Here is a 25,700-nt window from a genome sequence, read left to right on the forward strand (position 1 = left end):
CCGGGAGTCGCGGCTGGGGGACGCTGACGTGGAGGCAACCAAAGGACAGCAGGGAGTGTCAGGGCTCGGATTAACAGGTCGAAGCCGGAGATCTGAAGGATGCTAACCAAATTCGAGACCAAGAGTGCGCGGGTCAAAGGTAATGGAGATTAAAAGGGGAGAACGGAGGCTGGATGTCAGGGGCGGGCGCTGTCACCGGGGAAGAGAGAGAAGGTAGACTTAACGGGCTGAATTGGGCCCACCGTGCGAACCAGAGGAAGATGGGACCGAGGGAGGTTAGGCCTGGCGGGCGGTTCACCTGAAGTCCTGTCTTCTTTGGCGTGCCCTCGGGATTTGATTTTCCTGTAGTGGTTAGCGAACCGCAGGAGGTTCCTTAGCTTCGCTTCTCTTCCCCTCCTCTCCTGGGGCCTGTGCCGCGACTTTTATTCTGCTCCCAAGGCCCTGTGACCTGTTGGTTTTTTGATGATTGTGTTGTAGAGAGTGGCCCTGGGGATCGAGTCTCGACCTCTCCTATTCGTGTCCAACTCTAGGTTTTTCAGAGACGAGCACTGGCTACCTCTCTTAAGGAGGCCTTGGGCTGCACCGTATCAACATCCAGTGCCTCCATTGGGCTCTATTGCCTACCTGGAAACAGGACATTGTTAAGTCTCAGTTTGCACAGGTTGCCGGATAAAATAGAGGATGCCTAATTGGATTTGAATTTCAGATAAAAAGCGAATAACTTTTTAGTATTGTTCACTTTTTATCTGAAATTCAAATTTAACTGGGCATCTTTATTTTTATTTCCTGAATATGACAACTCTAAAACTTGTGCATCAGTGGATGGAGGTGGAGGACAAACAACTGAAATTGCAATAGTAGTCTCTTAGAATGTTAGAATGAGAAAGGCAGAGACTTGGGGAAAAGATTTGTATCTTGAATATTTAGTAATATAAAATAAAAAAATTTTTAAATGTAGCATAGTAAAGTGGTTAGAAATTTGCTGTTTGGAGTCAGGTGGGCTTGCTTTGGAATCCTGAAACATTCGGTAACGAACTGCACGACCTTGGGCAACTTAACATTTCTAAATCTATTTCCTCATCTGTAATATGTGAATAATTAACATTCTTTTATAGAGAGAATTGAAATGAGAAACTATATGAAAGGTGACTGGCGTAGACTCAATAGCTCAGAAACTGGATGCCATTATTAATGTAAGAATAGATTCTGAGCAAATTCTAAGTCTCTTGGGAATCTTGGTTATGAAGAAGAGTACCATTAAGAATTCCTGGATGGTTGAAATGGGTCTTTATAATCCTCGAGTTTCTCTTCTGCTCCTAATTTCTTATCGGGCAGTAGGGAAGGAAAGTCGGGGTGGGGGGGAGGATATCAAAATATTTGAGAGTAAATATCCATTAATGAGTGTTCCTGTATATAACGGGGGGGGGAATGAACAACCTAATGGAAAGTTTAGAAGAAGAAATTAAAATGTTCAATAAATAAATGAAAATACTCTTTATCTCACTAATAATGAAAGAAGTGGTCTTAGATTAGTAAAGCAAGCAAAACAACAAATAGGTGATAACATCCCATGTTGACCAATGTGTGCAAAATGGGTACCTTCAGAAACTTGGTGAGACTGTATGTTGATACAGTCTTTTTGCAATCAGATAGTATCTACCAAAATGTTAAATACACATACCCTATTCCTGAACAATCTCATTTCCAGTCTTTAGCCTAAATCAGTAATAATGCAAATAGGCTAGATTATGTGTGGAAGCATCTTCATTAGGTCCTATTTTCTGGTAGATAAAAGTTAGGAGAAAAAACTTAAATGCCCATGAGTAGAATAATTTTAAAATGTGGTGCATTTATACCTTGCAGTTATTAAAAAGAATGAGTCTACATTTATATGTACTTAAATGTAGTGAGATCCATTGTATATAGTTAAGTGAGGAAAGAAGTTTGCAGAACATTATAATGGTATCTCCATTTTCATAAAATGATATGGATTGCATTAAAAACCTGAAAGACTACAGTCCAAACTGTTAGCAGTTGTTACTTCTGTGGACTTCCATTTCCAGTCATGATGGAGTAAGAGAGACCAGGTTTATCTTCCCACCTTAAATACCTGCATAACTGAACAAAATGTGTGAAACAAAGGTTTTCAGACATTGGACAACAGGCAGTGCGAGAGTGATTCTTGAGAGAAGGGAAATAAACAAGATGAGTCCTATGATTGTTTTAGCTTACTACCTGGAGAGAGTTTCCAGGCTGCAGTACAGGGAGGGGGGAAGAGCCCCGTGGTCTCACTGAGGAGACAGAGTTTAGAGTTCAGGGAAGTCAAGACAGCTAGAAGTTGCTGGGCAAAATACTAGAGAAGAGGGAGCTGCACAGAGAACCGTAGAGTTCTGCAGGGGATCCTGTCAGGACTTTGAGTACTAATCTGCACATGCATGTGAAGAAATGACCCAAAGCCTGGGAAAGAACCACTAGAGAGGAGAAGGCAGAACAATCCCATATTGAGCTCACATACTGGCCAATACAGACCTCCTGATACTACAGGGCATGATATAGAGATTTCAAATGGGTATTGCTTTAATAGTGGTGCCAAATTAGACCTAAGCTAAAGGCTGCTATGGACCCATCCTAACAAAACTTAAAAAGCAAGCCTCAGAAGGACCAACTAATTCCAAGTAACTACATCCTAAACCAAAGCCCAACGGTATCTAAAGAAATATAACAAAAAATCCAGCATGTTAATACCATAAAATTCACAATGTGTGGCATCCAGTCAATGAATGTATGAACCCAGGGTCAACCTAGCTGTCCTGTTTTCTTATCAGAGTTGGCAGGAGGTGACATCGTGGGGCTTATTTAGCTCATTGGATCATTGTCTGTTTTTTTTCCCCCAGGACTCAGTTTTCACCCCAAAAGACCCTGGATCCTGACCAGTTTACACAATGGGGTCATTCAGTTATGGGACTATCGGATGTGTACCCTCATTGACAAGTTTGATGAACATGATGGTAAGATAACAGTTTCTAGGAGGAAGCTAAAAGAGATATAAATACTTATTGTCTTCTGGAGTAGTTTCAACTTTCTTTAGGATTATAGAGCATGGGAGGGATAGAACTGGAAAATTCTGAATAAGAATCACCTTAGAGACTAGGAAGCATAACTCTCTTTAACGTGTATTGCCTGCCTTCTTCCCCAGGTCCAGTACGAGGCATTGACTTCCATAAGCAGCAGCCACTGTTTGTCTCTGGAGGAGATGACTATAAGATTAAGGTATAGAGGGTCTGTCATGACTGGGAGTAAAAGACAGGCAATGTGAAGTTTGGGAATTATGGAAGGGACTAAAAACCCAGACATCTCATTCATACAGAGCTCAGGCTTTTGACATTATCCAGAGCACTTATCCAGCAGACATTTATTGAATGCTTACTGTGTAGCAGGCACTGTTTTATATTTTTGGAATTCAAAAATAAATAAGAAATGGTTTCTGCTCTGAAGAGCTTTTGTTCTAATGGAGGAGTTAAATATATAGCCAAATAATAGCATGTACAGTTTAGTGAGTAATACAATAGAGAGATAACCAAAGTGAAATAGGGAAGGACAATGTCGGTACAAAGACAAAAAGATATGACATAGCTGGATACATTTGAGAAACTATAATTAGTTTTGTGTGGATAAAATCTGGACAAAAGGTGAGAGAAGGAGCAGAAGATGAGAAGGGCCAGATTATGGAGTATCTCTTTGTAGTGCTCAGAAGTTTAGATGTTATCATACAAAAAACAATGAGTCATTAAAGGCGTTTAAGTAGAGGAGTGACATCAGATTCACATTTTTTTGAAAAGGTTACTTGAGTGGCAGTATAGAGAAAAGAGGCAGATACCAGTTAGGAGACTCTTACAAAAGTCCGTGTGGGAAATGAACAGAGCATGAGCTTAGGCAGTAACATTAAAAATGGAGAGGAGATGGGGGACTTCCCTGGTGGCACAGTGGTTAAAACTCCACGTTCCCGATGCAGGGGGCCTGGGTTCCATCTCTGGTCAGGGAAGTAGATCCCACATGCATGCCACAACTAAGGAGCCCGTGTGCTACAACTAAGGAGCTGGTTAGCCACAACTAAGGAGCCTGTGAGCTGCAACTAAGGAGCCCGTGAGCTGTAACTAAGAAGCCTGCCGGTCGCAACTAAGGAGCCCACGTGCCGCAACTAAGACATGACACAACCAAATAAATAAATAAATAGGACTTCCCTGGTGGTGCAATGGTTAAGAATCCGCCTGCCAATGCAGGGGACACAGGTTCGAGCCCTGGTCTGGGAAGATCCCACATGCCGCGGAGCAGCTAAACTCGTGTGCCACAACTACTGAGCCTGCGCTCTAGAGCCCACGAGCCACAATTACTGAGCCCGCGTGCCTAGAGCCTGTGCTCCACAACAAGAGAAGCCACTGCAATGAGAAGCCCATGCACCGCAACGAAGAGTAGCCCCCACTCACCACAACTAGAGGAAGCCCGCACGCAGCAGTGAAGACCCAACGCAGCCATAAAGAAATAAATGAATAAACAAACAAATAAATGGGAGAGGAGATGGTTGCATCTAACTGAACCAGAAAAATTTACTTCATGAAAAAAATAGTCTTCATAAGCTACCTCAGGGAGTTATAAATTATACAGAAGAACTTAGGTGACAGGCATGAAAAGTGACAGCTGCCTGTAGAGAAAAGAGGCATTAGAATTATAGGAAGGACAGTTCTTTCTGGTTTCTAGGTTTTAGGCACTGATCCCGGGGGCAGTTAGTGGAAGCTCAAATCACCTGGTAGGCCTCAAAAGCTCCTAAGGGTATCACTTCCTTGTAATATTTCTAGTAGAGTGATGACCATTAGATATTAATAATGGTTAACTTGGGTTCCTTATGATCTGTTTAAGAGAAAGACTGAGTGACATTGAAGAAAAAATTGTTTTTCCCCAAATCATTAAATTTTTGAAAAGGAGTTATCTTTCATTTGTACAAAATATCCAGATCAGTAGAGCAAATCAGTAGAGACAGAAAGTTGATTAATGGTTGTCTGGAGTTTGGTGGGGGGTTGGGAGAAAATGAGGACTACTAATGGGTATAGTTTTCTTTTGGGGGTGATGAAATGTTCTAAAATTTATTGTGCTGATGGTTGAACAACTATGAATGTATTAAAAAAAACACTGAATTCTATACTTTAAATGGGTGAATTAGATGGGATTTGAGTTATATCTTAGAGCTGTTATTAAATGAAGAAATTAGCTAGCTGTTGGGTGTGTACTGCTATTATGCTGTGGTTTAAATTTATGTTTCTCTAATGAAAGTGGGATTGTCTCGAAAAGTTATGTTTATGGACCATAATATTGTTTGCTATACTCAGATAAATGTAATATTAGTGTAATCCTGATTTACAAAGAGAAAGACAGGAATTACAAATGGCCAAGGTCTAAAAACCCTATAGGTCTTTCAGAATTCACAGTGCTGGAATTTGATAGAGGACTATAAAGGAGTCAAGACAGTTTGAAGCTAGAAATATGAAAGTTTAAAATACTGAACTCTATAAGAGGAAAAAAAGCTAGTTACAGGGCTTCCCTGGTGGCGCAGTGGTTGAGAGTCCGCCTGCCGATGCAGGGGACACAGGTTTGTGCCCCGGTCCAGGAAGATCCCACATGCCACGGAGCGGCTGGGCCCGTGAGCCATGGCCTCTGAGCCTGCGCGTCCGGAGCCTGTGCTCCGCAACGGGAGAGGCCACAACAGTGAGAGGCCCACATACCGCAAAAAAAAAAAAAAAAAGCTAGTTACAGAATAGTATTTATGGTATGATCTAATTTTTGTGTGAAACTCAAACTCCACTGTGTACATGTATATTTATTTATAGATGACTCAACAGATGAAGGTGAAGGTACTGGAATATTTTCACTTTTCATGTTATTTACCTTTTCTCATTTCTGCTGCACATACCTTTTGAGCATGTACTAAGTGTTAGCTGCTATGTTAGGTTGAGCATGATGGACAAGGACCCCACCTTTAGGGAGCTTACATTCTTTTTTGGACAATCAGACTTAAGGGTTATTCAAATTTGTTACAGGAAATGGGATTACCTTTTGTGATTTATGAAAGAAAATTTAACAGTTTTTAAGTAAAAATAGGAAAGAATAGTAACAAGCTGGCCTAGATAGATTATAAACAAGCGTTAAATGTTATAGAAGGAAAAAAAGGCATCTGACCTCTTATTTTTACATTTTTGGGAGTTTTTCTGGATGGGAAGTGTGAGCTGTTGTACACTTATGGTCCTGGTTTCAGCGTCTTCCTCAATTGTGTCCATTGATGCCTGATACTTTGGTAGTTGGCTTAATTTCTTATCTGAATATGATGTTTTTCTGCTTAGCTCAGCCTAACTGAGCAATGCAGTATTTTCCATAGTGATGAGTTAAAATATGTTTGCATGATAGATGAGTACAGACCATGAATATATGGGCATCATTTGCCATCAAGTTAGGAGTCTAACAAAAGATGATGCTATATATTATATCATTGTTTCCTTTGCAGTCATATCCATCCTACTTTGTCTTATCCTGAGCTAAGGTGATAGGTAAGCACTAAGTAAGGGATCTGTATTCAAGCGAAGAACACAATAATGCAGTAGAAAGAAGAATTTCAAGTTGAGCCTTAGATAAGCATCTTGTCTTACGTTATCAAATACAGATGGTTTCTTACCAGAAAAAAAGAAAAACCTTTCCATAATTTTATCTTTAGGTTTCCCTAGCCTTGCCCTTTTTCCCTCCCCACATTTTGTTTAGCTGACTTATATTTTCATTCATGGTCTTTTCCCCTCAAACCTTAAACAAGATTCCCTATCAAGATTCTTACCTATTTAAAAATGACAAAATATAAATCCAAACTTGTTTATTGAGAAACCTGGGCCTTATAGAGGTGCAAGACCTTATGTCCTATTCCTTAGTTGAATTTTTCTCTTCGCAGGTTTGGAATTACAAGCTTCGGCGCTGTCTCTTCACATTGCTTGGGCACTTAGACTACATCCGCACTACGTTTTTTCATCATGTAAGTAGCCATTGTGGCTCTTGTTTTAGAGCATTCTTCAGTTTCCCTGTAGGAATCTTCTACTTGCTCCTCAAGCATCCATGCTTTGATAACAGAATTATGTTATTTGTTCTTCTAGGATCTGTGAGGTGTTGACCTTTCTGCTTTGTTTCCTTCTTCAAGAGGAAGCACTCAGGGTTATATTTGAATTTAATTTAATTGGATTCAGTGGGCTTTATGAGGAAGGCATTGATTCTCTGTAGGGAAAAGCAGAGATTTGATTTTAGGTTTGCTGAGCTAGCACACAAAAGTTTGCAGGCTAATCACATGTAGGGTATTATTAAATAGTGTGTCTAGAGGAAGGTCAAGGTAAGATGCCATTTTGATGAGTTAACAAATGTTTTGAAACATTAACAATCCTGTGCTTTTATCCTAGGATTTTAGGGTCTGGTAGAGGCTATTCCTTTAGCCAAGCTTACTACCTTTCTTGATCTGTTAGGTATCACAGTAGACAGATACTGAGTTACAGATTAGAGACTCCCAACCTTTTAATCTAGTCCCAACCTGACTGGATTTCTCTATAATTATATGCTATTAGAATTCTACTATTCCTTGACTCTGAGTAAACTAAGTCTCTTGAATTAAGTAAGAAAGAATATAATGAAATAAGCAATAAATTCCTGGCTAATAATACTTTATTTCCTTTTTTAAAATTAAAAAAATTTTAGGATAGAATAGGAAACGATGAATGCTAAAATTATAGCTGAAACATTTGAGAATGAGGGCCATTCAATAAGATAATTTACTCAGAAGGAACTAATCGTCATTGCCATTCAGGGCTTGCTGAAGGCTCTTGCCTAGAACAAGTTGCCATTCAGCTGGAAAGTTATGAAAAGCTTATTTCCTTTTATTTTTTCAGTTTAATAAGTATATGTGTACCTTGTGCTTATTAAGTTCGTTGCTGAACACTGGAGGTACAACTGTGACTAAGAAATACTTCCTTTTCTTAAAAAGCTTGAAGACTCTAAAAGGGCTGAATTGTTTTTACACGTTACTTTCTGCTTTGTTTACTGAGACTTGGGAATTTTTTGAGACTGGATGGTCTGACAGGGAGAAGTCAGACTTTAAAACAGTATTCCAGGGGCTTCCCTGGTGGTGCAGTGGTTAAGAATCTGCCTGCCAATACAGGGGATACGGGTTTGAGCCCTGGTCCGGGAAGATCCCACATGCTGTGGAGCAACTAAAGCCCATGTGCCACAACTACTGAGCCTGTGCTCTAGAGCCCGAGAGCCACAGCTACTGAAGCCTGCGTGCCTGGAGTCCATGCCCCGCAACAAGAGAAGCCACCATAATGAGAAGCCCGTGCACCACAAGGAAGACCCAACACAGCCAAAAATTTTTTAAAATAATAATAAATAAATAAATTTATTAAAAAACAAACAATATTATAATCTTAGGGTTAAAGAGAAGAAATCCTTTCACAAGATCTTAATTTACAAGATTATTTATAAATATAAATCATATATACATATGCACATATGTAAAAGTAAATGTAAATATGTTTTATACTATTTGCCTCTGAGAACCTATTATGTCTGGCTTCCACTCTTAAACCTTATAGCTGAAAGTGCCAAAGCTGGGAAAAGCTGGTAGAATGGTAAGGAGGAATAGATAACTAGCCTGATAAGTCAAAATCGCTTAGAAACTAGCTGAGACGTTAGGCAACGGAATATTTCCTCCGAAGAGAGAAATGGGTTACAGCAGCCTGGAAGAACACATTTGTTTCATGTTCAAACCCTTTGTCTGGAATATTTTTCAGGAATATCCTTGGATTCTGAGTGCTTCAGATGATCAGACCATCCGAGTGTGGAACTGGCAATCTAGGACCTGTGTCTGGTAAAGCAGGAGACAGCTCAAAAAACTTTCATTTCCTAGTATTTTCATAATCAGCTTCTCTTCAGAATAATCATCTCCCTTCACTAATGGGTTATGTCCGCTGATTAATTACTGATTATATTTGTAAGACACTCTTGTGTATAAAATGATAAATACAGAAGCAATCTCATTAGTAATATATGAACCTGGATTTACTGGTCATTTCTTACCAGGCAAAGGAGGTCATATAGCTAGGCTTTTAGAACAAAATTTTTGGCTGGTTTTCAGTTCTGTTCCCGTGAAACCTGAGTCAAGATCTAGACTTCTGTCCTGCTTTGTATTTGGGTGTAGAGCTTTCCATAAGTATGTAAGGACCATTTAAAGTTATGGCCTTTAAGAGGGATACCCCACTAAAATCTAACATAGCTTCCAGTATGAATTACTAAGATTTCATTTATTTTAGTATTTTAATGCATCTTTAATCTGAGAGGAAAGCTGTACAGTCTCAGTTCTCCTGAAGTTAGTAATATGTAGATACTAAAACATTACAGGCAAGAAGAGAGCCACTCTTGGAACAGCTGACCTTGCTTATTATTATTAGTTCAGAATTGTTAGGATGACTTGCCTTTGCCTCCAAAAAAGTATAATTGGACCTGCATCTGCTCAATATGGAACATGGTATTTAGCATGTAGGAATCTGTAGATTCCTGCCTCTAATTTGGTATTGTCTTTCTTTTTTCCTCTTGCAGTGTGTTAACGGGGCACAATCATTATGTAATGTGTGCTCAGTTCCACCCCTCAGAAGACCTGGTTGTATCAGCCAGCCTGGACCAGACTGTGCGCGTTTGGGATATTTCTGGTGAGCTGCCCAAGTTCAGGGGACAACCTAGTGGTGTCTGGCGCAAAACTGCAATTGCTTAAAATAGTGAGGGTAGTTGGCTTAGAACAGGAAAACTTAGAATATTCTGTTCTCATGTAATAGTGTCTTTGATTTTGAGGGTATTAAATCTGCTTTGACGGTTCTTCGTGTTAGAGGTATTCTAAGAAAAGTGGCTGCTCTAGAAAATCCATTTTACGTTGAAGAAAATTTCACCTTTTAGTTCAGTTTTAGGGAGTATTTGATTAAGAATCGAGCTTTCCACTAAAATAAAAAAAATCTTTGACAAAAATAAATTTTGGGAGTAGATTAGTGCAGGGAAGCAGGGCTCTTGGATCCTGTGGCTTCATTTAGAAATAGGAAAATCCTTCTATTATATATCTTCTAGTGTAAGGAGCATGAGGGTTGGACGAGGGATTTTCACGTCCAGAAAACCTTTTAACTGGCAGACTTCTAGGATGAAAAATAACTTGTAGATTTTGGAGTGTTGTCATAATCCCTCCTTTCACAGTTTGTATACAGTGTCTTGATTTTGGGATAAGGATTTAAATTTTTAGTGCTTTATAGAGGAGAACTGAGAATTTAAATGCAGAGGAAGGACTGTACCTATGAGATTGACATGCTGGAAAAATGGAAGTGCTTTGTTGAGAAATGGAATAGGGAAATGAAATTCTAAACGCTATGGTTCTCTGCCCAGTTAAATTTACTTATCACTTCCTGAATTGTTTCTAGTTGTTTGTTGCCTTAGAAATTCTTAGAGATTGGATTCTCTGAAAGGTCCATGACTAGACCACAGAACACTGTTTTCATTCTGTAAAAGGAAGGACTCCTCATAGGTCCTTGCCTGGTTCTTTGTGGTAATAAAGAAAGTTGATAACTTTTCCCAACTCCCTTGTGGCATGATGGGCTGGGGCAGTATAATACTTGCTGTTTTAACAAGCAAGATAGACAATTTGGATTCCTGGGTGTAGCATTTGAAATGTTATAATAGCAGGTGTTTAAGATTCATGTAGTATAGAGACAAGCCAAGGGGAAGATGAGGACAGTTGGAAGTAGAACCTCTGCATCATGCTGTGTTTGCAGTTTCAAAGGTTCAGAATTAGAAGGGAGTGGTATAAACAAGACTGTCTTGGAGATAGGGCAGTTGTCCTCTCTTCTGCTAGGGCTTTTGCCATTGCAGTTTTTCGTCAGACTGGCTAGGCTTTTTGAAGTACACCCAGATGTGACCAGCCATGCCAGCAGAAGGTGTTAGGTACAGGCACTGTGAGCCTGTGTCCTCTCCTCACTGCTAGTACCAGGGAGCTTACTCTTCACTCCCGCAGTAACCTAGCTATGGCTTTCCATGGTTTTTCACTGTGCACGCATTCAAAGCACCCTCTCTGTCTCAGGATATGGGAGCCTGATGGGGTTGGATCCCGGGTCATGCTGTTCCAGCTGATCAGGGGCAATTACTTAGAATAGCCTTTCCCAACTGGGGATCTGTGGGAGAATTATGTGCTACTCAAACACTTTGAGTGACTGTTTTCTCAGTTCTTCTAAGAATGGTATACAGGTAATGCCATTCTAGATCATAGAGAAGTTCATTTGTTACATGCATAGACTGGTGGTTTGGCCACTGGGGCTTAATTCTTTCATAGTGCATCGGGTTGGAGGGGCCTTATACTGCTCCACTCTTAAGAGTACTGTTTATGCCACCTGATTCTGGCAGAGCAGGTTCCCTGTGGCCTAGCTAAAGCAATTTGGGGCACTTAGGTGAATGGATTCTCTTTGGTCATCATGAAATGCCCAAGGCAAGAAATCCTTTTCTTCACTTTTGTAGGAAAACGTATTTGCATCAGAATCAAAGGCCCTAAAATCAGAGAAGAGAGGGAGAGGGTCTGACCCCATTGGGTTTATGCTTGCTCTTGAATGTGTGAAGTGCATGGATTACTATATAATAACATTACAATTGCTATACCTAGCATATGTGATACTGACATTTTATGCTAATGTTACTAATGTTAATTCTCTCTTTACCATTCTAAGTGTTTTTCTGTATTCACAACTCTCTTGATTTCCAGTAACCCTTTAACCAGAGTGGAAGGAGATGCTTTGGTATTTAACCAAGTGGAAGGAGCTTTTGGTTAGACTTACGCATTCTTTCCTTTTCTGGAAGTCAGCATACTCTTTTTAGCAGAGTTATTTTGCCTGGGTTCAAATAAATCTGAACACAGGAAGAGAAATTAGCAGTCAGCTCTGTTAGGAACCAGAGTTAATATTTCCAGTGTTTCCAGGAGGGAAAAAGTTAGTTCTGAGTCAGAGAACAAAAACCCTCAAATTTAGAGGACTGGTGAAAATTCTAATCTTTCTGAGTGACTCTCTTTGAAGGGGGACACTCTCTGAACTAAGTAAATAATAAGAAAACAGAGGTCTTAAAGGAAAACCTGTCTTCTTGATACCCCTCCCATTAGGATTAACCCACAGGGCTTAGCTTAACTTGATCTTTTGTATTAGCCTGGCAAAAAATATTTGCTTAAAAGGGAATATATTTACAACCTAGATTTAAAAGATAGGTTACTTTTTTAGCTTGAGCTTCCAGGTAAACTGACAGTGAAATTATTTTAATGTGCTTATACTTTTGCATGTCAAGCCCATATAATTCAGCCTTAATCTTTGAAATGACTACTAAAAAAGTATTAATTTGCTGCCAAATCCTGTCCTCATCCCTCTCTTTTTACTACTTCCCCTGGTTCCCACTGGGAAGTGTGCGTCAAACTGGTCCATTCTGAGTGTGTCCTCCCCTCCCTCTGGATCTGAGTAGCTGCTGTAGAAATTTTCCATCTGTCGTTCAGTCCTAGTGAGTAGCTTGTCGAAGGCTCAAATATTTCTTCTCTAAGTATCTTCACTGCCTGTCACTATTCATCTCTCTGTTTTTGCTCTTCCCCTTTTCCTGGATCATTACAAGCAAGTGCAACAAAGGCTTCCATTCTGTCATACAGCTTTCCTTTTAATGTGTTTGTTGAAGCTTATTGGAGGTGAAGTTCCTCGCAGCTGTCTGTCTTTGTATCTTCCTTTGAATCTGTTTCCTGCACCAGACTCATTAAAAAGTTGACAGATCCCATTAAAGGGATAAATGAAATAAGTGAAAGGAGACATCCCTATGATGATGTATTTTTGAAACCTTAGGAGAATGAATTTTTTTTAAAGCATTGGTTTTATTTCTTTCTACCTGTTGGCTAAATGCTTATCATGGACAGAGTACAAGATAATTAAAACTGTCATGTCCTTTTAGGCACTTGCTTCTCTAATGCTGATGTTTAGGTGCCATTGTACTAGAAGAGATACATTGTAATTTTAAAACAATGGAGATAAATACAATCATTGAACTTAAGTTTTTGTATTTTCTTACAGGTGCCAAAATTTAGGCTTAAAACTATGTAGGTTTTATTTTAAGTGATAGCTTTTATTTCCCCCCTATTACAGATATTTGTTCTTTTTACTTTATAAGTGCCAGGTAGTTTCATCTTCCTCTCCCCCCACCCCCAAATACTCCAAAAGATAGGATTTTAGTCCCAATCCTATTTTCTCTCTGTAAGCTGGTATAATTATCCCTGCTTGCCTACCTCGAAGCGTCGTTACCCAGATCAGCTTTGAAAACACAAAGTGCTTTTCACCTGTAAGGTAGTAGTGTTACTGTAATTTTGGTTCTGACTATAGCACAAAATATCAAATTTTAAAGACAGGTTGTGGTTGAGCCATAAATGTGGGCCCTATACAAATAAGACTCTCCTTATCTTTTTTGTTTTGTTTCGTCTGGTTTCTTCCTATCCTTCTATCTATCTATTTATTTTTGGCTGCGTTGGGTCTTTGTTGCTGTGTGTGGGCTTTCTCTAGTTGCAGCAAGTGGGGGCTACTCTTCGTTGCAGTGCACGAGCTTCTCATTGCAGTGGCTTCTCATTGCAGGGCACGGGCTCTAGGCGCACGGGCTTCAGTAGTTGTGGCACACGGGCTCAGTAGTTGTGGCACATGGGCTTAGTTGCTCCGCAGCATGTGGGATCCTCCTGGACCAGGGATCAAACCTGTGTCCCCTGCATTGGCAGGCGGATTCTTTTTTTTACTTTTAATTTTCTTTTAACATCTTTATGGAGTATAATTACTTTACAATGTTGTGTTAGTTTCTACTGTATAACAAAGTGAATCTGTTATATGTATACATATAGGCAGACGGATTCTTAACTACTACACCACCAGGGAAGTCCTTTTCTGTTGTTTTTGAATTATGGGCTGATTTCTCCCTTTAGTCTCCAAAAGTTTTAATAGCAAGATACATATATTCAGATCTATAACCAGTCTTTTGAGCAAGTGTTTAAAGGGATATGACAGTTTTAATAATTTTTGTCCCACGCTCAAGAGTCAAGAAGAAGATATGAGTACACTTTTTGCACAATTTGTAGTTTTACAATATCATCCACCAAATAAGCTGTTTTATATTTGATAGTTTTAGTTTCCTTAACTCCTTTGGAACTTCCTCATGAGTTGCCTAGAAGCTTCTAGTTTGAGAAACACTGAGCTGCGTCCTCCCCAAATGACTTTTCTTTTAAAATTTTTTGAGATGATAGAAGAAAAGTTGCTATAGATTTCATGAAGTTGAAAGTAGAAATTGAATGTTTACCATTTGAGACCAAATTTCAAGAATATTGAAGAATGGAAATGGGTGTTATCTCAAGTAGACAGCTCTTGAGATGAGGTTTGTTGAAGAAATTAGCTATGTCAGAAGTTTGGATTGTCCTCCTCTGGGAAGAAGTCCTAGTAATGGGTCTGTTAAGGGAGGAGAAGAGAAGATAGTGAATGTACTTCACTATTTTGAACAGGTTTTTTTTGTTTGTTTTTTGTTTGTTTGTTTTGGCTGCACCGCACGGCACGTAGGATCTTAGTTCCCCAATCAGGGATTGAACCCGTGCCCCCTGCAGTGGGAACGTGGAGTCTTAACCACTGGACCTCCAGGGAAGTCCCTCGAACGGTTTTAGAAAGAGATAGATAGAAGCTCTTGCATCTTTCTTTAGTCTCTCTAAATTTCTTTTTCCCTTCTTTTTCCTTAATGTTAGTCTATCACTGTACCTTTCTGCATTTCTGTCACTGTGCTCTTTTTGGTAACATTATGTTTACATTTTTCATCCCTCTCCTTACCCCTTCAAAGGTCTAAGGAAAAAAAACTTGTCTCCTGGTGCAGTGGAGTCGGATGTGAGAGGAATAACTGGGGTTGATCTGTTTGGAACTACGGATGCAGTGGTGAAGCATGTACTGGAGGTACTTATCTCTCAGGGAAACAGTGACAATATGCCGTTCATTTATTCATTCCTTCAACAAAGACTTATGCAGGGTTTACTGAGTGCCAGGCACTGTTTGAGGCACTGAAAATAGAATAGTGGGTGAGCCAACAGAGAAATGAAGCTTATGTGCTACCTGAGGGAGAGTCATGTTACCTTATAAACATGAAAGCTGGCATAAGCTCCATCACCATCCCAAAGCAGAGCCCATTGTCAAGCCTCTTGAAGGGGAAGGGGAGGATAGTTCATCAAAGTTATTGAGAACCAACCATGTGTAAATAACTTGCATGCATGGTGGGAAAATAGAAAAGCATAAGGGAAACAAACTAGATTTTAAAAAATAATCCTTACAGCTATCTACTGGTAGAGATATTATTAACCTCATTTTGCAGATGAAAAAATTGAGATTTACGGAAATTAAGTAGTTTACCAAAGTCTACACAAGTCTACTAAGTTGAAGAACTAGGCTTTGAACTTGGATCTATCTGACTCCAAACCAAGCTGCTTTTCACCGCAGAATGGTACCTCTCAAAAATACTGCTAATTCGAAACTACCTTATCTGTGATTCTGTTATGATACAGAGTATAAACTTACAAATAGGGTAAAAGATATCTTAAAATCAGCAGTTCTTAAACTTTTTGGTCTGAGGACCTTTTTATACACTTAAAAGTTATTTAGGACCCCGGAGAGTTTTTGTTTATGTGCATATCTCAATTTTTATCATATTTGAAATTAAAACCAAGAACTCTTAAAACATGGACTATATAAGGATAAAGTCTTTTAGCCACCAAAGCAGTGACATCATCACATGTCATGTAACCTCTGGAAAACTCTGCAGTCATGAGAGAATAAGAGTGAAAGGGGCAAATAATGTTTTGGTGTTATTACGAAAATCGTTTTAGACCCTGCAGATTTCCTGAAAGGTTCTTGGAGCTCATCTAAGAGTTTCTTGAGCACACTTTGAGAATTTCTTCATTAAATTATAAAATTGGCTTTATTCTTGAGATGCTAATAACTAGTTGGAGAAATAAAATATAAGTAGACAAGTAACAAAACAAGGTAGCATATCCCAAATGCAAATGAAGCTGAATTTGGGAGTAGAAGGATTTGGGAATTCCCATGAGAATTTGGGAATAATATTAGATAGATTGATATAGTAATTCTCATGGTCAGATCTTAGAGCAGCAGTCCCTTGAGTCTTTTCACATGAAGAGTGAAAATCAGAGACATCGTTTATAACCACTAGCATGGTCCATTGGTTTGCTTTGAGTAACAGATATAAAGAAGAACGACTTTTTTCGTTTAGAAGAACCACCTTTTTTGTACAGGGTCATGATCGTGGAGTTAACTGGGCTGCCTTCCACCCCACTATGCCCCTCATTGTATCTGGGGCAGATGACCGTCAAGTGAAGATCTGGCGCATGAACGGTGAGTGAACCAGTGACAGTATCACCATACCTAAAATATTGGCTGCTGGCCAGCAAGGTGAAGTAGCCAGGTTTTCCAGACTTAGTGACCCATTTTCCTACCTTAGGTTGTTAAGCTAATCCTGGGAGCATGACAATTGCCTTATTCCCTTTTTTTCTTTGATGGCATCCTGATTTTGAGGAGTGTGAACATAATTAAAAATAAGAATTCATTTATTCAACAAATATTTATTGAGTACCTACTTTGTACTAACCATTGTTCAGGGTTCTGAAGATAACAGTGATGACTGAACCAGATAACATTCCTGCCCCATGAAGAGTCCATTTATTCTATAGTGGCAGCTAGTGACAGAGCAGGGTAAGGAGATAAAGAATGACAGAGAAGAGGTGTTATAATTGATAAGAGGGTGAGAATGAAATAACAAAGAAATATGTAAAGATTCAGAGTCTTAAATGAAGAAAATTGCCCTATTTGAAAGGAGTTGGTAACTTAACATTTTGTAGTAATACCTAGCATTTGGTTAGAGGATGTCATAATTTGAAATCCCAAACTTAAAGTAGTAGGGAGTTGTAGTGACCTAATTCTTCTTTGTCCTTCAGAATCAAAGGCATGGGAAGTTGATACCTGCCGGGGCCATTACAACAATGTATCTTGTGCTGTCTTCCACCCTCGCCAAGAGTTGATCCTCAGCAATTCTGAAGACAAGAGTATCAGAGTCTGGGACATGTCTAAGCGGTAAGGGGGTTACAATGGTGTGTGACCAAACCCAGGGGAAAGCTCCTTTCTCTCTCTTACTCTCTCTTTTTAAAAATTAGATTAGAATACTTTTTGTTTCTCATCATCCTCAGCATGTAGAAAAATCAAATAACATATTATGAAAACGTGAAAGGACCTAGTGTTAGCCAACATTTACAAATCTTCCATGAAATAGAAATTTCTGTGTATGTTCTTTTTCTCCTCTAAATTTAAGCAGGTTCTTCTGTAGCTACAGAAATAAGAAATATTAAATGAAAACAGTACAGTAGAAAATTATGATGAGTGGGGCGAGTTGTAATATCAAAATAGTAGAGTCAGTTTGAAGTCCTCTTTTGTTTTTTTTTTGTTTTTTTTTTCCTTTGTTCATGCTGCACGTGGCATGTGGGATCTTAATTCCCAGACCAGGAATCAAACCCAAATCCCCTGCACTGGAAGTTTGGAATCTTAACCACTGGACCACCAGGGAAGTCCCTGAAGTCCTCTTTCTGTTCCTTGGTAGAATTTATCATGACTGTCTTTATTTAGAATATGCAGTTCACTGTCCTTGATTTAGCTTTTTAATCAGTGTGCTGGCCTACCACTTAATACTCTTGTATGTGATAGGCTGAAGTTTCCTTGGAAATTAATATTTTTCTTTGTGTACCTTTTACTTTCCTAGGACTGGGGTTCAGACCTTCCGCAGGGACCATGATCGTTTCTGGGTCCTAGCTGCCCACCCTAACCTTAACCTCTTTGCAGCAGGTAAAGGCCATTTCTTCTTTTTTCCTTTGGTTCAAAGTTTATAAGACTTGAGAGTGATTCTCCATTAGCTTTGTCTCCAGCAAGTACATAGTAGGATGACAAGGAAAAATAGAAGTCTCAGAGCCACCTAGTTGAAGGTTTTCTCCTTTTTAACTCCCTTACCTTCTTGGTATAGTGTTCTTTATCCACCAAAATTCATTTAATAATAAAGCCCATTCTCTCCCTTTTTTTTTTTCTTTTGGCCATGCCGCATGGCTTGTGGGATCTTAGTTCCCCAGCCAGGGATTGAACCTGGGCCCTTGGCGGTGAGAGCACTGAGTCCTAACCACTGGACCTCCAGGGAATTCACCTAAAGCCCATTCTCTTTGATTAGTTCCTAGGAGACTTAGAGGCTAATACTGGACACTTGAGGTTCCTAGACTGAGGAGCTAGAAGCTGAGTTTTATTCATTCGTTTAGCAAATACATACTGAGTATCAGCCCTAGTCTGGGTGCTGGTATTCTAGCAGTGCATAAAACAATGTCTCTTACTTTATAGAACTTATTTTGAGTTATAATTAACTTAAAATATTTTATTAGTTTCACAACATAGTGATTTGATTTTTTTTTTCTTAATTTTATTTTTTTGTCTTTGGCTGTGTTGGGTCTTCGTTGCTGCACACAGGCTTTCTCTAGTTGCGACAAGTGGGGGCTGCTCTTCATCGTGGTGCGTGGGCTTCTCATTGCAGTGGCATCTCTTGTCGCGGAGCACAGGCTGTAGGCGCATGGACTTCAATAGTTGTGGCTAACGGACTCTAGAGTACGGGCTCAGTAGTTGGGGCTCACGGGCTTAGTTGCTCCACGATATGTGGGATCTTCCCGGACCAGGGCTCGAACCCGTGTCCCCTGCGTTGGCAGGCAGATTCTTAACACTGTGCCACCAGGAAAGCCTGATTTGATATTTTTATACATAATGATCACTACAATAAGACCAGGCCACAACGGTGAGAGGCCCGCGTACCACCAAAAAAAAAAAAAAGTCTGTTTCTATTTTGTTTTGTTTGTACATTTGTTTTTGTGTTTTTTTGGCGGTACACGGGCCTCTCACCGTTGTGGCCTCTCCTGTTGCGGAGCACAGGCTCCGGACGCGCAGGCTCAGCGGCCATGGCTCATGGGCCCAGCCGCTCTGCGGCATGTGGGATCTTCCCGGACCGGGGCACGAACCCATGTCCCCTGCATCAGCAGGCGGACTCTCAACCACTGCGCCACCAGGGAAGCCCTGTACATTTGTTTTTCAAATTCCACATATGAGTGAAATCATACAGTAATTATTTTTCTCTGACTTATTTTGCTTAGCATAATACCCTCCATGTCCATCCATGCTGTTGCAAATGCAAGATTTCATTCTTTTTTATGGCTGAGTAATATTTCATTGTATATGTATACCACATCTTCTCTATCCATTCATCTATTGATGGACACTTAGGTTACTTCCATATCTTGGCTGTTGTAAGTAGTGCTTCAAAGAACATTGGGGTACATATATCTTTTTTTTTTTTTTTTTTGCGGTACGCGGGCCTCTCACTGTTGTGGCCTCTCCCGTTGTAGAGCACAGGCTCCCGACGCGCAGGCTTAGCGGCCATGGCTCACGGGCCTAGCTGCACCGCGGCATGTGGGATCTTCCCAGACCGGGGCACGAACCCGTGTCCCCTGCATCGGCAGGCAGACTCTCAACCACTGCGCCACCAGGGAAGCCCCATATATCTTTTTGAATTAGTGTTTTTGTTTTCTTTTGATAAATACCCAAGAGTGGAATTGCTGGATCATATATGGTAGTTCTATTTTTAATTTTTTTGAAGAACCTCCATATTGTTTTCCATAGTGGCTACAACAATTTAAATTCCCACTAACGGTGCACAAGGGTTCCCTTTTCTCCAAAGCCATGTCAACACTTGTTTCTTGTCTTTTTTTTTGTGGTACGTGGGCCTCTCACTGTTGTGGCCTCTCCCGTTGCAGAGCGCAGGCTCAGCAGCCATGGCTCAGGGGCCCAGTCGCTCCGCGGCATGTGGGATCTTCCCGGACCAGGGCACGAACCCGTGTCCCCTGCATCGGCAGGCGGACTCTCAACCACTGCGCCACCAGGGAAGCCCTGTTTCTTGTCTTTTTGATAATAGCCATTCTGTTAGATGTGAGGTGGTATCTCATGGTTTTGATTTGCATTACTCTGATGATTAGTGATGAGAACCTTTTCATGTGCCTGTTGGCCATCTATATGTCTTCTTTGAAAAAATATCTATTCAGGTATTCTGCTTATTTTTAAATTGGCTTATTTGATTTTTGATATTGAGTTGTATGAGTTCTTTATGATTGGTTTTTTTTTTTTTTGGCCACACCACACTGCATGTGGGATCTTAGTTCTCTGACCAGGGATCGAACCTGGGCCCCCTGCAGTGGAAGTGTGGAGTCTTAACCACTGGACTGCCAGAGAAGTCCCAGTTGTATGAGTTCTTCACATTTTGGATATCAACCCCTTATCAGATATATTGTTTGCAAATATCTTCTCTCATTCAGTAGGTTGCCTTTTTGTTTTGTTGGTGGTTTCCTTTGCTGTACAAAAGCTTTTTAGTTTGATGTAGTCCCATGTGTTTATTTTCGTTTCCCTTGCCTGAGGAGACATATCCAAAAAAATATTGCTAAGACTGATGTCAAAGAGGTTACTGCCTACACTTTCTTCTAGGAGTTTTATGGTTTTAGGTCTTACATTTAAGTCTTTAATCCATTTTGCATTTATTTTTGTACATGGTTTAAGAAAGTGGTTCAGTTTGATTCTTTTATATGTAGCTATCCAGTTTTCCCAGCACCATTTATTGAAGAGACTGCCTTTTCCCTATTGTATATTTTTGCCTCTTTTGTCATAGATTAATTGACCATGTGAGCATGAATTTATTTCTGGGCTCTCTATTCTGTTCCATTGATCTATGTGTCTGTTTTCGTGCCAGTATCATACTGTTTTGATTACTATAGATTTCTAATATAGTTTCCAGTCTGGGAGCATGATACCTCCAGTTTTGTTCTTCTTTCTAAAGAATGCCATGGTGATTTGGCAACTTTTGTGGTTCCATACAAATCTTAGGAGTATTTGTCTCGTTCTATGAAAAATACCATTGGTATTTTGATAGGGATTGCACTGAATCTGTAGGTTGCTTTGGGTAATATGGACATTTTAACAATATTGATTCTTCCAATCCATGAGCATGGTATATCTTTCCATTTATTTGTGTCATCTTCAATTTCTTTCATCAGTGTCTTATAGTTTTCAGAATACAGGTCTTTTACCTCCTTGGTTAAATTTATTCCTAGGCTTTTTATTCTTTTTTGATGCAATTGTAAATGGGATTTTTTTCTTCATTTCTCTTTCTGATATTCCAACAGATTTCTGTATATTAATTTTGTTTCCTCCAATTTTACTGAATTAATTTATTAGTTCTAATAGTTTTTTTGTGGAATCTTTTGGGCTTTCTATATAGTATTGTCATCTGCAAATAGTGACAGTTTTATTTCTTCCTTTGCAATTTAGATACCTTTTCATTTTCTTGCCTAATTACTGTGGCTAGGACTTCCAATACTATGTTGAATAGAAGTGACGAGAGTGGGTATCATTTTCTTTTTCCTGATCGTAGTGGAAAAACTTTCAGCTTTTCACCATTGAGTATGATGTTAGCTGTGTGTTTGTCACGCAGGGCCGTTATTATGTTGAGGTATTTTCCCTCTATACCCACTTTGCTAAGAGTTTTTATCATAAATGGATGTTAAATTTTGTCAAATGCTTTTTCTACATCTATCGACATGATCATATGATTTTTACCCTTCATTTTGTTAATGTGGTGTATCACATTGATTTATGGATGTTAAACCATCCTTGCATCCCTGGAATGAATTGTGCTTGACCATGGTGTATTATCCTTTTAATGTATCATTGTACTTGGTTTGCTAATATTTTGTTAAGGATTTTTGCATCTATGCTTATTAGGGATATTGGCCTATAATTTTTGGTTTCTTAATCTTTGCCTGGTTTTGGTATCAAGGTAGTGCTGTCCTCATTAAATGAGTTTGGAAGTGTTTTTTCCTCTTCAATTTTTGGAATAATTCAAAAAGGATAGATATTAACTCTTCTTTAAATGTTGATAGAATTTACCTTTGAAGCCATCTGGACCTGGAGTTTTGTTCTTTGGGAGTTTGTTGATTACTGATTCAGTTTTGTTAGTAATTGATCTATTCAGGTTTTCTGTTTCTACATGACTCAGTCTTGGAAGATTGTATGTTTCTAGGAATTTATCCATTTAGGTTGTCTAATTTGTTGGCATATCATTGTTTGTAGTATTCTCTTACAATCAGTCCTTTGTATATCTGTGCTGTCAGTTGTAATTTCTCCTCTTTCATTTCTGATTTTATTAGAGCTCTCTTTTTTTTTTTAATGAGTCTGGCTAAAAGTTTGTAGATTTTATCTTTCAAAGAACCAACTCTTAGTTTCATTGTATTTTCTATTGTTTTTTTAGTCTCTATTTCATTTATTTCTGCTCTAATCTTTATCATTTCTTCCTTATACTCACTGAGCTTTGCTTGTTCTTCATTTTTTCTTTTTTTTTTTTTAATGCGGTACACGGGCCTCTCACTGTTGTGGCCTCTCCCGTTGTGGAGCACAGGCTCCGGATGCGCAGGCTCAGCGGCCATGGCTCACGGGCCCAGCTGCTCCACGGCATGTGGGATCTTCCCAGACCAGGGCACGAACCCGTGTCCCCTGCATCGGCAGGCGGACTCTCAACCACTGCACCACCAGGGAAGCCCTGTTTTTTTTTTAAATCTACTTTTAGATTGCTTGAGATTTTTCTTGTTTCTTGGGGTAGGACTGTATCACTATGAACTTCCTCTTAGAACTGCTTTTGCTATGTCCCATAGATGTTGAACACTTGTGTTTCCATTTTCATTTGTCTTCAGGTATTTTTGATTTCCTCTTTGATTTCTTTGTTGACTCATTTGTTGTTTAGTAGCATGTTGTTTAGTCTCCACATGTTTGTGTTTTTTCTAGTTTTCTTGTAGTTGATTTCTAGTTTCATACTGTTTTGGTGAAAAAAGCACTTGAAATTATTTCAGTCTTAAATTTATCAAGCCATGTTTTGTAGCCTAGCATGAGATCTGTCCTGGAGTATGTTCAATATGCACTTGAAAATAATGTATTTTGCCGCTTTTGGATGGACTGTTCTCTCTCTATTAATTCTATCTGGTCTAATGTGTCATTTAAGGCCAGTGTTTCCTTGTTGATATGATCTGTCCATTGATGTAAGTAGGGTGTAATGTCCCCTAGTATTATTGTGTTATTGTCAATTTTTCCCTTTATTTCTATTAATATTTGCTTTATATATTTAGGTACTCCTATGGTGGGTGTATAAATGTTTGCAAATGTTATATTCTCTTGTTGGATTGACCCCTTTATCATTATGTAATGCCCTTCTTTGCCTTTTGATATGATCTTTGTTTTAAAGTTTATTTTGTCTGATATGAGTAATGTCCTAGCTTTCTTTTCTTTCACATTTGCATGAAATATCTTTTTCCATCCCTTCACTTTCAGTCTATGTGTATCTTTAGATCTGACTTGAGTTTCTTGTAGGCAGCATATAGATAGGTCTTATTTTTTTAATCCATTCAGCCACTGTAAGTCTTTTGGTTGGTGCATTTAGTCCATTTACCTTTAAAGTAATTTTTGATAGGTATGTGCTTTTTGACATTTTGTTAATTTTTTTCTGGTTGTTTTTGTAGTTCTTCTCTGTTCCTGTCTTGTTCTCTTGGTTTCTTCCCTTGTGGTTTGATGGATTCCTTTAGTGTTACATTTGGATTTGTTTCTCTTTATTTGTTGTCTATCCATTGTAAGTTTTTGTTTGTGGTTCCCATGAATTTCATAAATATTGAACTGTGTATATATATTTGTCTATTTTAAGCTGATAGTCACTTAAGTTCAAAGGCATTGTAAAAGCACTACATTTTTACATGTACCCCATTTTATGTATTTTATTTCATAGTTTATATCTCTATTTTGTGTATACCTTAACTATTTTTTGTAATTATAGTTGATTATACTGCACTTGACCCTTTAACAACATGGAAGTTAGGGACACTGACCCTCTGTGCAGTCTAAAATGTGCATATAAGTTTACAGTTGACTCTCTGTACCTGTGGTTCCATATCTGCAGATTCAACCAGCAGTGGACTGTGTAGTATTATTGTACATATTTAGTGAAAGAGAACTGTAAGTGGACCAGTGCAGTTAAGATCCATGTTGTTTAAGGGTCAACTGTTCTCTGGTCTTTTAACTTTCATACTAGCTTTTTAAGTGGCTGATCCACTGCCTTTACTATGTATTTGCTTTTATCAGTGAGATTTTTCCTTTGATGTATTTTCTTTTTTTTTTTATCTTATAAAATTTTTTTTAAATTTGTTTTTTGCTGTGTTGAGTCTTCATTGCTGCACATGGGCTTTCTCTAGTTGCGGTGAGTGGGGGCTACCCTTCGTTGCGGTACATGGGCTGCTCATTTCGGTGGCTTCTCGTTGTGAAGCATGGGCTCTAGGTGTGCGGGCTTCAGTAGTTGTGGCACATGGGCTCAGTGATTGTGGCTCGCTGGCTCTAGAGCGTGGGCTCAGTAGTTGTGGCACACGGGCTTAGTTGCTCTGCAGCATGTGGGATCTTCCTGGACCAGGGCTTGAACCCGTGTCCCCTGCATTGGCAGGTGGATTCTTAACCACTGCACTACCAGGGAAGTCCCTCATATATTTTCTTATTTCTAGTTGTTGCCTTTTCTTTTCTGCTTAAAGGAGACCTTGACATTTCATGTAAGGCTGGTTTAGTAGTGAACTCTTTTAGTTTATGCTTGTCGGAGAGACTCTTTCTCCTTCAATTCTGAATGATAACCTTGCTGGATAGATGCTAAGTGGTAAGTCTTTTCCTCTCAGCATTTTAATGTATCCTGCCATTCCTTTCTGACCTGTAAAGTTTCTGCTGAAAAATCAGCTGAGAGTCTTATGGGGTTTTCCTTGTATGTGATTAGTTGTTTTTCTCTTGCTGCCTTTAACACATTATTGACCAGAGATGTATTAATACATCTTTTGTTACCTGAATGTTATTGACTGGAGACGTATCAATACGTTTTTAGAGAGTGATACAATTAACATCACCATGCAAAGTTGTTAGAGCTTAAAATTGATCAAGCGTTCATTATACAACTTGTCGATACCATTTGCATTTTGCTCCATTAGGTTTTTGTTCCAACCTTGTGTATATTATAAACACAAGTTTGTTACCATAAAATTTTCAAAAATGATGCATCGCAAGATTTTGAGTGAAGAAGAATTTTTCGGTGAATTTTATGCAGATACTTTCTCTGATTGTCCAAGTGACATATATACTAGTGTCTCAGAAGATGATGGTTCTTCAGAATATAGTTCTGATTCAGACAATGTGAATGTTAGACCAACAAAAAGACAAAAAAACTTAGTGATTGATTCTGATATGGAAAGTGAAAATGAAACTCATGGTGCTGGAGAATGCTCCCTTGCTTCTGCAGAAGAGTGGATTGCAGACAACATTTCATAAAAATTAGAAGACTTTACAGGTGTGTCAGGTGTAACTATTGAATGTAATAATTTG

General features: G+C 39.1%; 1 protein-coding gene across 2 annotated transcripts in view; it reads left to right on the plus strand.

Moving 5' to 3' along the window:
- The first annotated feature begins 13 nt into the window (after positions 1 to 13).
- The window catches only part of COPA (COPI coat complex subunit alpha), a 50,500-nt gene continuing 24,813 nt past the window's right edge, over positions 14 to 25,700 (plus strand). For both annotated transcript variants that reach the window (XM_082656635.1, XM_082656636.1), the window contains exons 1-10: positions 14 to 139; positions 2,895 to 3,008; positions 3,197 to 3,270; positions 6,983 to 7,063; positions 8,862 to 8,938; positions 9,667 to 9,776; positions 14,971 to 15,080; positions 16,430 to 16,529; positions 17,129 to 17,264; positions 17,944 to 18,026. In XM_082656635.1, coding sequence (XP_082512761.1) covers positions 100 to 139; positions 2,895 to 3,008; positions 3,197 to 3,270; positions 6,983 to 7,063; positions 8,862 to 8,938; positions 9,667 to 9,776; positions 14,971 to 15,080; positions 16,430 to 16,529; positions 17,129 to 17,264; positions 17,944 to 18,026 — 925 coding nt within the window. In that variant the 5' untranslated portion in view covers positions 14 to 99. The remainder of the gene's footprint in view (positions 140 to 2,894; positions 3,009 to 3,196; positions 3,271 to 6,982; positions 7,064 to 8,861; positions 8,939 to 9,666; positions 9,777 to 14,970; positions 15,081 to 16,429; positions 16,530 to 17,128; positions 17,265 to 17,943; positions 18,027 to 25,700) is intronic.

This window comes from Grampus griseus, assembly GCF_964374135.1.
Source record: "Grampus griseus genome assembly, chromosome: 1".
Lineage (NCBI taxonomy): Eukaryota > Metazoa > Chordata > Mammalia > Artiodactyla > Delphinidae > Grampus > Grampus griseus.